The following is a 16,581-nucleotide window of genomic DNA, read 5'->3' as shown; positions in this document are numbered from 1 at the left end:
GGGTCTGCCGAGGGAGCTCAAACTCCCAGAGCAATCCAGGGTAGAGGAGGAGCCAAAAAGGTATTTTTTTCCACCTCTTCTCCATGGGCCGTGAGCTTTGTCCTTGGCTCCAGAAAGCCTTCCCTGAGGCCATGGTGTTAGCGTGGCGTGAACTTCACTACCTGTGTGTTAGTCTCGTGTTGCAGTATATAAATGGTTTGGTTACCGGCAGAGATCTGCCTTAGAGCTACATTTACTTGCAGTCGTTGGGGTACTTCTAGCTTCTGGCACCGCTAATTTTTTTCCTGGCTTAATTTAAAAAAAAGCTTAGATCATTTTCAATGACCACATTTTCCTTGCATGAACCAACCCTCCATGCTTTCATTTTACCCAGAACACACAGTAATAAGCCGAATATATTTTGCCTTATGAGCAGCTATTAAATCTGACTTTACCACTTTTTGCCTGTCTTCTGCTTTTAGTAATAAGCATCTTGTTCAGGGCTGCTGCTGCTGCTGCTTTTTACCAGCGCCCTTACTGTAGCCGCTCCGGAAAGATGGTTCTGTGCAGGGGGCGGATTTCACGCCTAGGCTCTAGGCTGAGGCTTTTTCTCAGACGAAGACCTTTAGGGCAGCCGCCCTGGAGGGGCGACAGGTCTCCGCAGCCCGGCACAGCTGGGCCCAGCGGCCAAGGCACAGCGAGCCCAGCTGACAACTGAGTGACTCCTCGGCTCCTTGGCACGGGAGAGGAGGTACTTTCTGCAAATACTTTGGACGAAAACCTTAAATAATAGAAGCCTCACAGCAGATATCTGGAACAGCATGTTGGGTTAATTTTACTTCTCAGAGCTACGAGTGATTTTGGCTTCATTCATGGAGTGGTGACCTATGTCTAAATGCTGCCTGTTTATATGTATTGCAGTGTGGAAGTACATCGGGTTTGTTTTATTTATAAAATTGTTTTACAATCATCAATTACAATTTTACTGTTTTTACAATACATTTAAGCCTGTTTTCTATTGTAGCAGTGGATCATCAGATTCACTAGTAGAAACAAACTAAATTTATAGGCATCAGGAGCTTTCCTGCAGTTCTTCTCTTGCGGTTCATTTTCTAGTTAACGGTTCTTTGACGAAGCCAAAGAAAGTTTGAAATGGACACCCCACGTAACGATGTTTGTTTGTTAAGTTAATGATTTAAAAAAACAAAATTAGCCTTTGTTCAGAAAGGGCGAAGTTTGCCCCTGTGTGTGTGTGTGTGGGGGGGGAACAGTAAAAAGCCTGCAGGTTAGTTAAAGTCCATGTGAGTGGGGAAAACAGCGTTCGGGGGGGCAGCTTTTTATGCTGATTTTCTGTAGGCATGTGGGTCTTGGTGAGTCTTTTTTTAGAGCGGTGTTCCTTCATATGGCATAGTGCCTTCAAAATCGTTGGTAAAGAAGTAAGCTAACGAAGTTTATTTAATCCTGGCAATTTAGGTAATCTGGATAATTTAGGTAAAACAGTGGAATGAATGTCTAGATGAATTTCCTAGATTGGTCTCTCTTTCCCTTCAAAGGGTTCAGGAGTCACCTCTCTTTGCTTCCTCGGAGGTCTCCAGAGCAGTCTTTCTCCAGGGATGTCCAAGGACCATGCGAAATGATCCATGAAGTACCGCCAGGCACACAAGTGAGGAAACAACCAAGCGAAGGTAGATCAGTCTTACAGATGAATATGGGAAACATAGTCATGTTTTCGGTTTAGCACTGAGTGAAAACAATTAGCACTACTGCCCTGTGAAAGACGGGCCCTTGATTTCTTTTGCTCCTGTGCTGAAGAAGTGCCGCGAGCAGTGCCAGGCACGGCTCCCGCGGTGCCTGTGGCTGCAGGGCCCTGGGGCCACCGCCCTGGTTTATCTGCTTGTGCACCCACGTCTCGCTTATCGCTGCAGCACCTGCCCGCCTCGGGAGCAGCCCCGCGCCTGCAAGACCTCATCTCTCAGGCAATCTCCTTTCCGTCCGGCTGCGTCTGCAGCAGCAGTTGCTGTCGGGCGTCCTGCACACGAGGCTGCTGGCCCTGCGGCGCCCCAGCTCTCGGCTGGCCCCAGTGCGCCCCGACGCCTCCTGCAATCTCTGTATCGGCTCAGGGGAGCTACACCCCTTTGGGGTATTTGCACAGCCTGGTAGTATAAATGCTCACAGCAAATAATTCTGGCTAGCCTGACATTTTTAGTGGTGTTTTCCTCCTGAAGAACGTGCGTTGGGGCCACCTGCTTCTTTCATATCCTTCTCCTGCTTACAAGTATCGTCTAATACAAAGGAGAAGATGATTGTCTCTGAGGTTTATTGACTCTGAAATGTTATCTCTGTTTTTTTCTTTCATGCCTAATGGGGGAGGGGATATAAAAATATCTCTTAATATGGCTCAGTGATTCATGGCTTACTGTCTTCCCTATCGCTGTGCTTTCTCACAGTGATGGACACATCCCAGCCATAACGACAGTCCAGAAGTAATTTTTTTCTAAAGCTGAGGACTAGGAAAAAGACAGGCTTAAAAGGCACTTACATAAGTTTACAGAATCATCCTGTGGGATGGTATTTTTGAAAGGGACAACTTATAATTGTAGAAGCAGCTCCCATGTGGCTTTTTTTTAGCTCATTGTCCCATAAATAGGTTGAAAAAAGTAATCAACAAAGGTGATAGTGTTGTGCCTTCAGTTTTAAATGTTTTTTGGCATGATATGTGAGAAAAAGGAGGACCATCTTTTACGGCCGGAGTCTGAAAGTGCCCAGTGCACCAAATGTAAAACACGCGAGTGACGGGGCTCCTGAAGGCAACAAACTTCAAGGGGAACTTAAAGTCAGCAGCATGCCTTTAGTGTCACTGCCTGCTGATGAGGCCAGACCAGGATGTTTTAACATCCTGCCTCTGGCAGTAAGTGTTGTCATGGTACAGCAAATAACCTGGGCCTCAGGTTTACCTCTTGCCCAAAAAGCCTCCAAACCCTGCATTAGGCCCTGGGTTCGTTAGTGACTCAGAGGGAGGGATGCCAGCTGAAGACCTGCCAAAGCCACTTCCTGCCATGCCTGGCTTTTCTTTGGAAAATTCTCAAGCGAAGGCTGAGCCTGGTTAGATTAGTAAGAAACAAGCCCAGGGTGTTGCAGGCTGTGAAACCTGGCAGGCTGGGTTTGGGTTATGCATATTGATCGCTCCACGGTGGCTCTGCTGTTTCCGTAGTGTGTCCCACCGAGACCATAAATGTTGGAGCTTCTGCTTCCTACCTACCACTGCCAGGCCTGCGGCCCATGGCTTATCCCATGAGCATCTCTTAATCCATGCATTAAATATAGTACATTCTCTGCAAAGTGGTCCAGAGGTTCAGCTAAAGGAATTGTATTTTTGTTCTTTAGAAAGGCTAAGAGGAAAAGATTTATCTTTTAGCAGACAGGAGAGTGAAGTGAGGTTTCTAAAGCAACTGCAGCTATTCCATTTTATCCTCCTACTCTTCTAACACTTCTTCCTACTTCCCTAGTATTAGTATTTCAGCCTACATATGAAATAGAGCATCATGCACAGCCCTAGACCTCAATGCCAAGAGCTGTGGTTTTTGCATCCTGGACTTCATGCCAAACGAACTCGGGTGCAGCCAGCACCCTGCAATATTTGCAGCATTCAGAGTACACCGCTGAGGGGTGAGATTTCTAGCTCTTAGCAAGTTCAGATCCATCTTTTATGGTTCCTGCAGTTTTTTCAGGACAGAGAGCCTCTCAGCTCATTCCGTTTTATCTGAACTCCTATCCGAAACATTTCCGTATTGAGCCCTGGCTTGCGATAATACTCACACATATAATCCATGAAAATTATGAACCAACATTTATTGATGATATGTACACAAGAGGTACAACATTTAGTGAAATGTTATATTCACGATTATTTCCAGTATAGAAAGAATGTCCAGTTTGTTTTATACATGAAAGTTACAGAAATCAGTTCACACCGTAAGAAAGCATCAGAAGGGAATGGCTACAGAAAGCTGTGAGGAAAGGATCTGAGCTACAAAACCAGGCTTAGCCTATGAGGCTTTCCAACTAGAGTATACCAGAGCAGAGCCCAGAGAGGGGAGAAATGTTATCATCTGAATTTGTTAGTTTTTAAACAAACTGTGCTATAGATACTGTACATGTCATCTCAAAATCTGCGGAACTTCTTGAAAGTAAGGAAAAGACGAACCTGATCCCTCTTGGTTTTGATTCTTTTTACATGAAACAGCTTAGAAGAGCCCAGCTCGTGACTGGCCATGTTTGGGAGGTGGAAGGGCCGGTGGCAGGGAGGACCGGGTAGCGTAGGGCACTGTGGTGTGCCACGCAAATCGAAACTTGGTGTCACCATGCTTCCCACATCCCACACTTCAGGGCCGGGTTTTGACCTCTTTCCACTTACAGGGAGATGATTGAGTTGGGAGGGGAACCAGGCCCCGGGGATCTAGGAATGACTCAGCTACCGCTGTTCGGCTCGCCCAAGGTCTCCCAAAACCTTTCAGCATCAGTGACACTTCGTAACACCTTCAGCTTTCACCCCAGAAGCTGCTTGTTTTCTCACAGCTTGGAATTATAGTCCGGATTTCACCAGAACTTCGCTAATGAGTACAGAGCTCCCATGTGTGTGGTAGCAACAGACACCTTTTGTAAATAGCAGATGTCACGGACATCAGCCAAAGTAGCTCGAGAAGCATTTAGCTTCCGATAACTACTAATATCCTTTTTTTAAACAATGGAAGTGGTGCGGGACCTTTGCCTGTGAGTCTATCATTAATGTTGCTCCGAGACCCTTGCTACGGCAGGACCGCAGCAGTGGCTCCTGCCAGGAGGACTCGGGCTGGGGTGGTGCGAGGCCGCTCGAAGGAGCCTAGAGTCAGCGAGGACCTGGAAGAGATTCAGGGGATCCTGTAACGTGGCGATGGACTGACTGAACATTGCACAGTGCACACAGAGTCGAAAGGAAATAGGGTGTCCAAAGGGAGAGTGCAGTTAAGATGGATTTTCCCTCATTTGCTGTGCTCATTTGAACTTACTGAACTTACGGTGATAGCATTCCAACGCGTCAAGCAAACAAGAAGAAAAGAAACCATAAACTAATTATTCTCTGTGTCCATTAAGTCTTAATGTAACAGCTAGTGCATTCGCAAGGCAGCAAATCTATACTGGGACCACTGCCACTCACTGCCAGGGAATCACACACATGCAGGTACTAGCACGCACCATGCTGGTTAGATAGTTGTAAACTAAAAATAACGTATTTACAATAAGTTGGCTGCATACATGATTCTGAATGTTATCAGAACAAGATACTCCATAATAGACAGATAAAGCAGTTATTAAGCTATGGAGCTTATTCAGTTAAATGGAAAAAAGGAAAATAAACCCTATAAAAACAAAATAACCAGAAAGTGAATGAAATTTTAAAAGACAGTCTCATTTTCTACTATAGTTCAATGCACAACAATCAATCAAATTAAATTAAAGCACCTCTATCCATACTGTATACACCATTTCACCGAAATTACACATTGATAGCTACATTATCTACATTAAGTGCAGAGAGGCACTGGACATCATGCTTCCACAAAATGTCAAAACCGGCATCAGGAAGGATCTACTGCTATTAGTAACTCACGTAGCACTATTCTACCCGCAGTTCCAATTAAGATAATACCTGGTACATTTGATTTAAAATACAAGAAAGATTAAAATACAAGGGTACATCAACACACTTCCTATATGTAGATCTACCAGCTATTTAGTCTCCAGATCCTCAGGAGAATATAACAGCCCTGTAGATTTCTGAATAGGTGAAGAGATACCCAGGGTCAGTCACACTGGGACAGCAATATTTGCCATTCAATGTTTTCTTTGTTTTGAATCACACTCATGGAGCTAGTTGGCTATGAAAGGAATTTTCTCTGATATAACTGTTATTAATATTTTTATTCATTTAAAAACAGTTCCTTGTTAATTAAATACGATTTATTATAGCCATGGCCTTAATGCCAAGAGGTATTTGCCTAATGGGAACAGGGACCATAAAAGAGAAGCAACGCTCACTTGTCTTGGTCAAAAAATATAGTGTCTGTGTTCTTTAAAATACGTAAGAAAGGAGGTATTTGTACAGATGCTACCTGGTTTAATTGGTCCCATGGTTGTTCTACTGGTCCCTTTTCAAGGAGGCAAAAGTGAGGCCAAGCCATGAAGTCTTTCTGCAGGCTGAACTCATGCACGTTTTATCCTAGCAGGATGGACTAGGTACCTGCTAATGTGTTTTTTGCCTACCCAAATCTCCAGTTTTCTTTATTCAGCATTCTGAGTCAGTCAATCTTACATGATCAGATCCTAAGAAAGAGTTGCAGGATTTGGCACAGGTAACACCAGAGAAAATGACAAAAATGAGGGACAATTGCCCAAGTCGGTCAATCCAGAAGATTGTTCAGATTATAGTAACATTGTTCCATAATGAACTGCAGCATTTAAGGACATCTTGAAATTCCTATTTGCTTCCTGCATTTTGTGCTTTGTTTATAATTCATCACTAAACGTATGTTCTTAGTTCCTTAAACATAACACAGAAACATTTAATTGATTCTAAACATTATAAGAAAACTGCTTTTGTTCTAAGGTACAGATCACCTTTAAAGGATTATTTCCCTATCTTATACGGTCATATAGAAAATATTATAAGAAAATATTTGTGTGTCTGTAAATTACACATACTAGGTAATTTAGTTCAGTCTACACTGTAGTTTCCAGAGAATACGTTAAAAACCCATAAAACCTGTATTAATAACTAAATCGGTATTGAGTATATCATATTTAACAATATAAATACATACGCAACTTTTTCTCATGCGTTCTACAAACTACAGGTTACACCGGCTCATGGGAAATGGGATCTATTTAAGAATGGAGCAGGATATGTTGGATGGAAGTGTGTGCAATCATCTTTAAGAAGGCAGGACAACCTGTAGTACACCAGAGCTCACAAGCACGTACAAAACAGCAAAATGGAAATGCTACAATCGACAATTTTGACTGCAAAAATCAATTTGTAAACATGGTTTGCATACAGTCTTTGAAAAACTGTAGAAAAAATTAGAAAAGAATGATACAAAAATCCCTGCAAACTATTCTATTTATGTACAAAGCAATATACAGACACCAGACAATCCAGGTTGCGTGATGCTGCCTACGACAGTTTCCCTTTGCGCCGTGGCGCTTGCCACAGAGCAGCATTAAAAACACTTGCGAAATTCTTGAATTTTGGAAATCAGACTAGAAGGACTGGATAGTCCAGCATCGATCAGTAATGGGTCTGCAGCAGAACGTAGTTATAAATGAAAGGGGAAGTACATCAAAAAGTTGGGTGATGTGAGGAATCTCACAAGTCTTCCTGCCTCCCCAAGTCCTTCCTTAGCATGTGGGTTAGTTCCCTCTCAGACTATAGAGACCTACTTGGTGGCTCAGCAAAATGCTCTAGGTATTTTTTTAAATGTTTAGATCCTGGGTTTTCCATACAACTCATAGATTCAAATGCACAACCACCGTATCTGCTCGGATTTGTATGATCTGGTAGCAGGAAGTCACCACTGAGGGGGAAGGTGTCCCTGGGACAGTGGGAAAACCTGAGGGATGGGTCTCTAGCACCTCTTGCCGGTGAACCCATTTGCACAAGAAGTAAAGGAATTCACAGCACCTGGCCTTTAGCAGCGATTTGGCTCATTCATAGCAGCAGATTTCAATTTAATATCCAACACAATCAGGAGGAAAAAAATGAGGGAGGGACCCACTGCGCAGTCCTGCCCAGGCCCACTTGCTAGGGATGCTCACGAAGTCTTGCCTTAGGTGGGCAGAACCGCAGTGTCTGCTTGTGCTTTGAGGATTATGGATAGACACAGTCTAGTGCCCGTGGGGAAAGAAAGATCCATGACTTTGAAAGGAATATATATTTAACACATTGTTCCAGGTAATTTGTGAGCACGGATATATAACACTTAAAAAATAACATGGTGTAGATGATCAATTTGTTTACAACTGTATTGTCTTCTCTGACACTTCAGTATTGCAATTGCTTTTTTTCCCCCCAATACTTGAAGTTATCCTCTCTATATAGTTATTCAGGCAATAGAAATCGGGTAAATATTTTTGGCTTGAAGTCATCAATGTGACTGGAGAAAACAAAATCACTCTTCTTCCGCAGCAGGAGTTTCCACATGACCTTATGTGTTGAAACAAATACAGTTTTACCAGAGGCAAACGACCCCAGGGACTATATGCCTATTATAATAGCTAACATGAAAAATATCCTAATCATGGCCTTAGAAGTCACAGTAATAAAATCAAGGATAGTCTTCTGGCTCAAAACAGAATAAAATTACAGTACATTTTTATAAAGTGCCCTTATTTACTCTTCTGTAAATTAATTCAAATGCAGTAATAAAAATGGGAAAATGGAACTTAATGACATGAGAAACAGTTATACCTTTAAGTGTCTACAAAAGGGTTTTCTGAGCCTGGTATTAAAGCTCAGAGCCTTTTTAAAGGCATTTACAGAAGTGAAGGTCAGAGGTGAGGTTTAATACTGGTTATGTTTTCAGGGAATTATGTGATTGCTGCTGTGTTGCTACAACAAGACCACAACAACACAAGCGAAGTGGAGAGAGTAAAGAAAATCCAGGCAGTTGCCAGAACGAATCTGTTCAAACCCTGTTGCTGTAGCTTCTTAGATGCACAGTCTGCTCTTCTGAATATCTACTACCAGAAAAGTAATGACCCTGGGAGTGATGGAAAACAAATCTGAAATCTGTATTACTCGTGTGCTTCAAAGTGACATAAAGCTCTGAATTCCCTGTGCTCTGAGAAAGAAATGGAGATTAGCTAGATCTCGGGAAGAAACAGATCAAAACCGTAATGACAGTGATCCTAATTTCTATGTAGAGTTTTAAACTCCTTGCTGGACTTGTGGCATAGAAGTGACCTGCTTTTGCAGCATCTTGGCAAAAACATTTTGGGTGTGAGAATCACTTTCATCTTAAATACCAGACAGTGACTCTTCCCTAGGACTGGATTGTGAAACGTCTTATTACTTCATGGAGACAGGAAGAGACTCGGCCTTTCTGGGAAGCCCATGACTCCCACAGGTTTCAGTGGGACTTCAGGTGGTCAGAACATTGCAGGCACAGGTATTACTGCAGCAAAACATAGTTTTTTGAAGACATAAAGAGTTTCTCTCTGGTTCAAACAGAAGGAGCACATACCATAAGAGGATTCAAATGGCTTAGCCCCACCTATTTGAAGCATTTCCCTGTGTAAGTCCCACGCTTGTCTCCTAGAGTGCTGGTGCAGCCTTTGCTTTCTAAAGGAAGCAATGAAGAAAATTCAGTAGCAAAGTGCTGCTTCTCTTCTTTACTATTAATGTACGGTGCTCCTTAGTTTTAATTAATAGATAGTAAGAGAATGCTGACCCAGCTTCCGCAATAAATGCATAAAGTAAATACGTAAATACGTACTTCATTAAGTATACTTAATTAAGCATTAATTGAGTCTTTGCCTGGGTTAGACTTTTCCATGTGCCAGTGATGCAGCAATCCAAAGGGCAAAGGATATGGCAGTTGCAAAGACAAGGGGAGGAACAGACAGAACAACAAACAAGATGAAAGTAGAAAGAAACATTAATTCCTTCTGGAACTACACAGAAAGCAAATCACTCTCTACTGTGCTTTAACTTTGCTACCCAAGTACTGGAAACAAATACAAAACCTTTGCCAGAAGCAAATTAATACATTAATTAACACTCCCAGTGAAACTAAAAACAGAGTGGTCAGTAACCAGCATCGTCTACTCAAATGTGAACTGTGTATTAGCTTGAGTGGCCAGCTCCTGGGTTATTTTGTGTTTATTTAGTTAAGTAGCAACACAGTCTCATGTGGAATGAGCAAATCGAGAAATGCAAGCCAAGAATGAGTTACATTTTCCCAGAGAAATGGAAAGCTTTTTGATGGTTAAATACAGTGCTGTGTTGGAGTAACACTATATTAAGAACTCAGCCAGGGTAAAAGCAGAGGAGTTTACCAAAAACAACATTTCTCCTTCACCCACATCCACATTTAAGTAGAGAAATGCCATCGTAATTATCTTTTGAAACGTCCCTGAGTTACTCTATCTAAAGAATTGCTATTTTAAATCACAGTCTGCTATTCTTGTCCTATCGAAAGACCCAAATTTATTCTCTCTTATGTGGGTGGAGTTTCTGTAGCATCTCATTCCTTCCTCCCTAGTCTCCATCTGAAGAATCACTCTTCAAAGGACAGTATGTCCCAAGCGGATAAGCGTAAGCATATTCTGAGCATTTCTCAATAAGTAATTTTGCAGCGCTGCCTAGTTGCATGTTGCTGGCAGTCCTATTTGCTTCCAGCTATTAAACAGCTTCAAAAGGCAGCTAGACTTATACAGACCAGTTTTCTACAGCTACTTTCAAGACAAGCAGTTAAGGTAGCTGTTCCTGAGGAACTGCTAGGATGAACAGGTCGTGTATGCTCGTGTATTAATTGACGGGCTGTGCTACAACATGGTTTGAGAAGCCAGGCTATACGCTGCAGTAAACTCTGCGTGTTACTCCTGGATACGGCTGTTACTCAAGTGGCAGTAAATTTCACTTGATGTGAGCCAGCACCCTCTGAAGAGGGAACATTGCAGAGCACCTCGCACCCTCACAGGCACATCGCTGGCACGTAACCCAGAAGAAAGAATTTCTTCAAACGCAGACTAGGTCCCCGATCCTGAGATGCTCTTAACACCTACACTTTCAACTCAATACCTAAAGTGCAAAAATCTGTGACATTTTGTTTCCTTTTTTTTCCTATTACAAATGCATTTAAAGAAGAAAATAGGTGGGTCTGTTCCCCTATATTTTGGGAGAAGAAGAAGGTGGGAATAGGTTAATTCTGGATATTCTAATACCAGTGATTGAAGAAAAGACCACCTGTCTATCACTTCTCCAAATATCCTATTGTTCCAGCCTTCATAAAAAATTCTTTAACGTGAGGCCTTCACCTCTGGAAAAGGTCTCCACCTCGAATGCATGTGAGAGACCTACAGAATTCACAGTGGTTCAATATTTATTAAATTATGCAGGCCATTTTGCTTAGGATGGTAGCAATGGCATGTGAGAACAGAAACAGGAAGGCAAAAAAATATTCCATGCCAACAAATGTTTGAATGAAGAATACTCTGACAATGGACTCAATCTCGCACATCATTAATTCGTGCACGTAACCTTCACTGGCTCAAGTCCGTGTGCACTGCTGGAGATTTTTGTATGAATGTAGATGAGCAAGAGCAGGTAATATTTATATTTTACTAGCTTCTGCAGAGCCAAGTATCACTCTACAGTTACCACTCTATACGTTATTCCTGTTTACACCCACAACAGCTCTGAGCACAGACACTGGCTAGCCTATGTTGATAAATACTTCAACTCAGTTTTCTGCCATTTTAAAGTTCATCACATGCTCCTATTCTAGTTCATTCTGGGAACCTCCGAAAGCTCCCCGAACGCTGCCCAGGGCTGGTTCTGTGGGTAGAGCTTCCCAAGGCCACTTGGCTCAGCTTTGCTACAGAACATTGCTAACATTATAACAGCATTCACCAGTGTCTTAGAATTGCCGAGTTTTAACAAGCACCTTTAAAAACATTTAACAGGATGATTATCGTGACTAATCTCTTCTGACAGGATGAGTCAGCTATACTATGTTGACAAAACACCATCTTGTTAATTCAGATGCCATGTGCTCTAGGAATCATTTCTCTGACATTAGAGATTTATAAGAATTGTTACTCTGCAAGAGACAGAGAGAGATGTATATTCAATGTATTGGTCTAAATCCTGAAATTCCGGTTTATTCTTCATTCAGTCCTAACTCTGGCCCAATTCTATTAACTTTAATGTGGAATTTAACTTAGTAATGAGTTCAGGTTTTAGCCATTGTTTGAAATATGACACATACTTGAAAGAGGCTTTCACTTCAAATTAAATGTTACTAATTCAGAAACTCTCAATTATTTAGTGTAATGGGTTCAGGATTTGTTTACAAACAATTATCATGCACCCAGCCATGACATCCTTGCTCACATCTAGTAGTACCTTACTTGAGTAGTCTCTTCCACATGAGGAAGCCCACTGAAATCAATGCAGCAGGGTGAATAGTAAGGTGCTACCTACTTTGATTAAGGATGGCGTAACTGAGGCCATGGTAGTCTGTAGTTTGTAAATCAGGCATAGATTTAGTGAGGGAACTAGCAGCCCACCCCCGCATTAGTACTGCCTTGTATTGTTCGATGCAGTGGTCACAGAGCAGCACAGCCTCATGATAAGATGAAGGCTGCAACTGCCCTGTGACAGCTGAAAAAATACAATGCGTGTGCACTCAAATGTAAGATCTTGTCTTGATATCAAATGTTGGTTGTACTAATGCAACAAAATGTCTGGGGTAATTTACTGACTTCCATACATTAATCTTGCCCCTGGCTCTAAGTTCACTTTGAAGTGCAACTAGGCACAACATTTCTGTGTTTCCTATGCCAGGTGCTTATTATTATTAAAACAAACAGAAATCTTTAAAGACATTTTCAAAAGATATTTCAGCCACACAGTGCTACCTAGATCAAATGTACACCGTGGAAATGATTCACAGGCAGGCCACAAGAGTCACCAAAACACTTGAAGGCTGGTAGGATGTTAGGCTTATCTGGCACTATGTCATTGTGACCCTGAGTCCCTGCAGAGAGCCGTACTGGCACTTGGATCTTTCCGTTTTGCAGCACCTACATTCGCCGTGTCTTGAATGAGAGGGGAGGCGGGTGAGAGCACATCTCGGCACATGGAGGAGTCTCCAGCTGCATCCACTCAGACAGCAACACAAGGGAGCCAGATGGTGAGGGATCATTATTTGGCAAAGACACTACAATGACTTTACGAGCTCTTTGCTAAGTTTCAGTTAACAAATTAAGTAAGCACAAACTGTAGATGTTAAATAAAAAAAGAGAAATCTTCTTTAACCATGATAACTTTTACCAGAAGAGAGCTTCAGGGCTTATTAAAGATGGAGCTAGGAATCTCTTCCCTTAGTTCTCACGTTTCCAAGGCTCTTCTTCAACAACACTGAAGTCTGCAGATTTGCCGTTGGTTGCCAGCGTAACCTGCAAGTAATTGTCATCAACAACCGACTTAAAGGCCAAGGTACTTTGATAAGCAAAGGCATGAGTTGTATATGGAAGATCATGATATTTACAGGAATTATGTTAATATTTATGTAAAAGGTATTTATTCAGAATTCATGACACTCCCCAATAGTGACATTCTGTTCATTTTTGACTAGAAAACATTAGCAATAGAAAAAAGTTCCATACTTATTTTCTTAGCCTTTGCCGTAGTTTTGTTTTTAATAACTATTTCAGAATTCTATTCCTGTCCTATCTCCTATAGATTTCTCTGGGTTATTTCAAAACCAGATTTGTTTTTTAATATAGAAAATCATATTTTGTCAGTAGAATTCCTTGGCAAAGCAAGATAGTTGATGCCAGGACATGAAAAATGTGCAAGGCCAGAATAATATTGTTTATATATATATATATATATAAAAATATATAAAAAATATATATAAAAATATATATAAAAATATATATATAAAAAAATATATATATATATACACACATACACACACACTCACCTGCAGTTACAACAGCTTTAAAGAAATGGAGGCAAAGATAGATATGTTATGAAAACATTGTTCATTTTATCATTAGTTCTTATCATGTAGTGAAAGATTTTGGCTATTGTCAGGCCAAAATTCATAGTAATGCTCTGTTTGTCTCACATAGAGCATAACAAAAAAATACCACTGTTCCACATAAGAAATTTGTGCTACAATTTTTAGTTTATAAGTATGGTAGAAGACCTCTAGTGATCTACCAACTTATGGTAAATACTGGCCAGCGTATTGCATCCCAAAAGTCAGTATAAATAAAGCCACGCTTCAAAGCAAATATTTCTAGCCAAATGAGTTAAAAATTTTTTTAAAAAGGTAAAATGTTAATTTACCTTTACAAAAATGATCTAGATCTTTATAATAGCAAGGGCACCTTCCATTTAGTTCTAAAAGAATAGCTGACTCTTTCCTAACTTACCTTATAAGTTAACGTCCTTAGCTTCAAATGAAAACTTAAAGACAGAGCTGAAATTCCCCATGCTGGATAAACTGGATGCATGGAAGCATTGGGACATGGAAACATGACAAAAATGCACTGATTTTTGAAATAAAGTCAAGCTTTTTCTTGGAGAATTGAAATGGGAAAACATGCAATTACAGGAATGAACAGCTTATTTGGAAATGAAAATCACACAGAGTCATGTGAAATGTGATAATAAAAAAATACAAAAATATCATGCAGTAACAACCACTCTATCCCAATATAAAGTGAGAGTACCTATTAAAAATATACATCAAACATGCAAAATTATAAACAGCTAGCACTATACATGGAATATATTACACAAAGTAATAGAAAGGACATACTAGTAGATTAGCTTTTCAAAATCTTGACCAGAGTTGCAGTGAGCTTTTCACCCCACCAGTGCACTCTACAGGATGAAAAGACATCTCTTCAGATTTAACATCTGGCTATTTTAAATGCCAAAATCCTACACTCTGTTACTACTCTAACACTTAGGAGACGATGACCACTTTGACATGATCCAAGTGCTTTGCAAATATCAGCATATACTCATGGCTTATAAGGTAGATAGTAATATTACATCCGTTTGGCAGCTTGCAGACAGACAAGTGACCTGCTCAAAATCAGGCTTGTGTTCAATCCAAGTAAAACCTGGCTCCTTCTGTAAGTTTAAATGTACAAAGTGGGATCCAAAGCAAAGCAAACCTAAAACAATGAGAAAGTTCATACATTTTTGGTCCTAAATTTTAACTAAGGGGTGTGCCTAGACTGACATAGTACATCATTATTCCATGTTTCTGAGGTAAACTAATAACTTAGCTGATAGGAATGACTTGACAAACTGAAGAAAAGAAAGTACAGTAAGTATAATATCAAAGGGCTGCTTTTTAGCTTGGCTTGGATCTCTGTGCAATCTGACAGAGTGGCAGGAGAGAAAGTTTTGAGCATCAGTTCCATGAACCTGACTCAGACTCATATGGTAGCTGAATTTGTCCTGACCCCCCCAGAATTATAACATTCCATTTCACTGAAAAACAGGTTTCCAAAAGAAGTATAAAGTTAATCAAAAAGTACATGGTGGTAATGGTGGGGGTGATCGTTTTTAGTTAAAAAAAACTTCTATCAAAGGAGATACTTCTTTTCAGGGAATTTCTTTTTTCCTTACAATGTTTATCTCTTCTATTTACTTCCCCCTTTTTTTTAAAGAAATACAAACTAATGGCTTCTAAAAAAAATTTTGTGTAAAAATTAATCTTGTTTCAATTTCCAAATGCTTGTTTCTTTCATTTTTCTCATGGAAAAAAGAGTAAGTCAGAAGAGAAAGAAGAGGGCCATATCAGGACAAAATGCCTGTTTTTATTTTAAAAAAGTCATTTTATCAAAAACTTGAAAGATTCGGAGAAAAATTAATAAGATGAAAGCTTTTCTTTCTCAAATTCAGCATTTTTTTCCCCCTGGAAATTCAGGTCTGGCCTGACATTAGCTAGACTAAGCATTAGAAAAAAAGATATTCTAAAGAACAGTTCCAGCCAGGCTGGAAATATGTGAAAGCAATAATATATAACTTATATTTCCAATATACGTGCTGATTCGCTAATGGCAGGAAAGTAGGCATTTGGTTAGATACTACCTCAGCTGTGGCAATTGAAAGGGGCAAGAGAAGCTACGCACTGTTTGGATAAATTGCTCAGGTTGGCTCACTGGCAAATCCACTCTGTCAAAGTTAACATGTACAGCAGCAGATGAGAGAATTAGTTAAAAAACTGACTCTGAAATGAAAGTTTCCAGGTGGTTGTTTCAGTCTCTCTCTCTGCTCCTCTTCAGTTAAAACTTCTCTCCTGATTTTAGACAGCCCTGTCCTAACTGTGGGTGCATAGCAAACTTTCAACCACCAACCACCCCAGCTGTTTTCTCATTCAGCTGGTGGGGTTTCCCAAGCTCACTTTGCTCTGATAAAGACATTATTATTACTATTAATAACTCATGTTAGTTACAGCAAGGATTAGAGAGAAAAGAAGCTGTTTGTGTCTTAACGACACGGGAGGGACGACGGAAGCAAAGCGTAAGCATGCTGTGTGAGCGCAGGAGCATTCGGATGGTAAAGTGCATTCAGCATGTGCATCTCTGAACAGCATATCATGGAAGGCAGTCAGCAAATGACAACACCAGTATGCGGTTTGCAGCTATTCTTCATCTGAGTTGGCAATTAAGTTCTCTGTTGCCAAAGAAAATCAGGTAAACGTCCATAGAAGGTGATGCCATATTCTCTGTGTCTTGGCATATTCCGTAACACATTGCATCTTGCCTTTTGATAAGTAAACAATGTACATGATTTTTCATGTCAAATGA

At 40.7% G+C, this 16,581-nt stretch overlaps 1 protein-coding gene across 3 annotated transcripts in view; it reads right to left on the bottom strand.

Moving 5' to 3' along the window:
- Window positions 1-3,807: 3,807 nt before the first annotated feature.
- Window positions 3,808-16,581, bottom strand: part of SLC1A2 (solute carrier family 1 member 2) — a 100,274-nt gene continuing 87,500 nt past the window's right edge. For all 3 annotated transcript variants that reach the window (XM_064512782.1, XM_026099952.2, XM_064512783.1), the window contains one exon: window positions 3,808-13,197. In XM_064512782.1, the coding sequence (XP_064368852.1) occupies window positions 13,123-13,197 (75 nt within the window). In that variant the 3' untranslated portion in view covers window positions 3,808-13,122. The remainder of the gene's footprint in view (window positions 13,198-16,581) is intronic.

This window comes from Dromaius novaehollandiae, chromosome 5 (assembly GCF_036370855.1).
Source record: "Dromaius novaehollandiae isolate bDroNov1 chromosome 5, bDroNov1.hap1, whole genome shotgun sequence".
Classification (NCBI taxonomy): Eukaryota; Metazoa; Chordata; class Aves; order Casuariiformes; family Dromaiidae; genus Dromaius; species Dromaius novaehollandiae.
The sequence above is the reverse complement of the archived record's forward strand: the minus strand, read 5'-3'. Positions and strand labels throughout refer to the sequence as shown.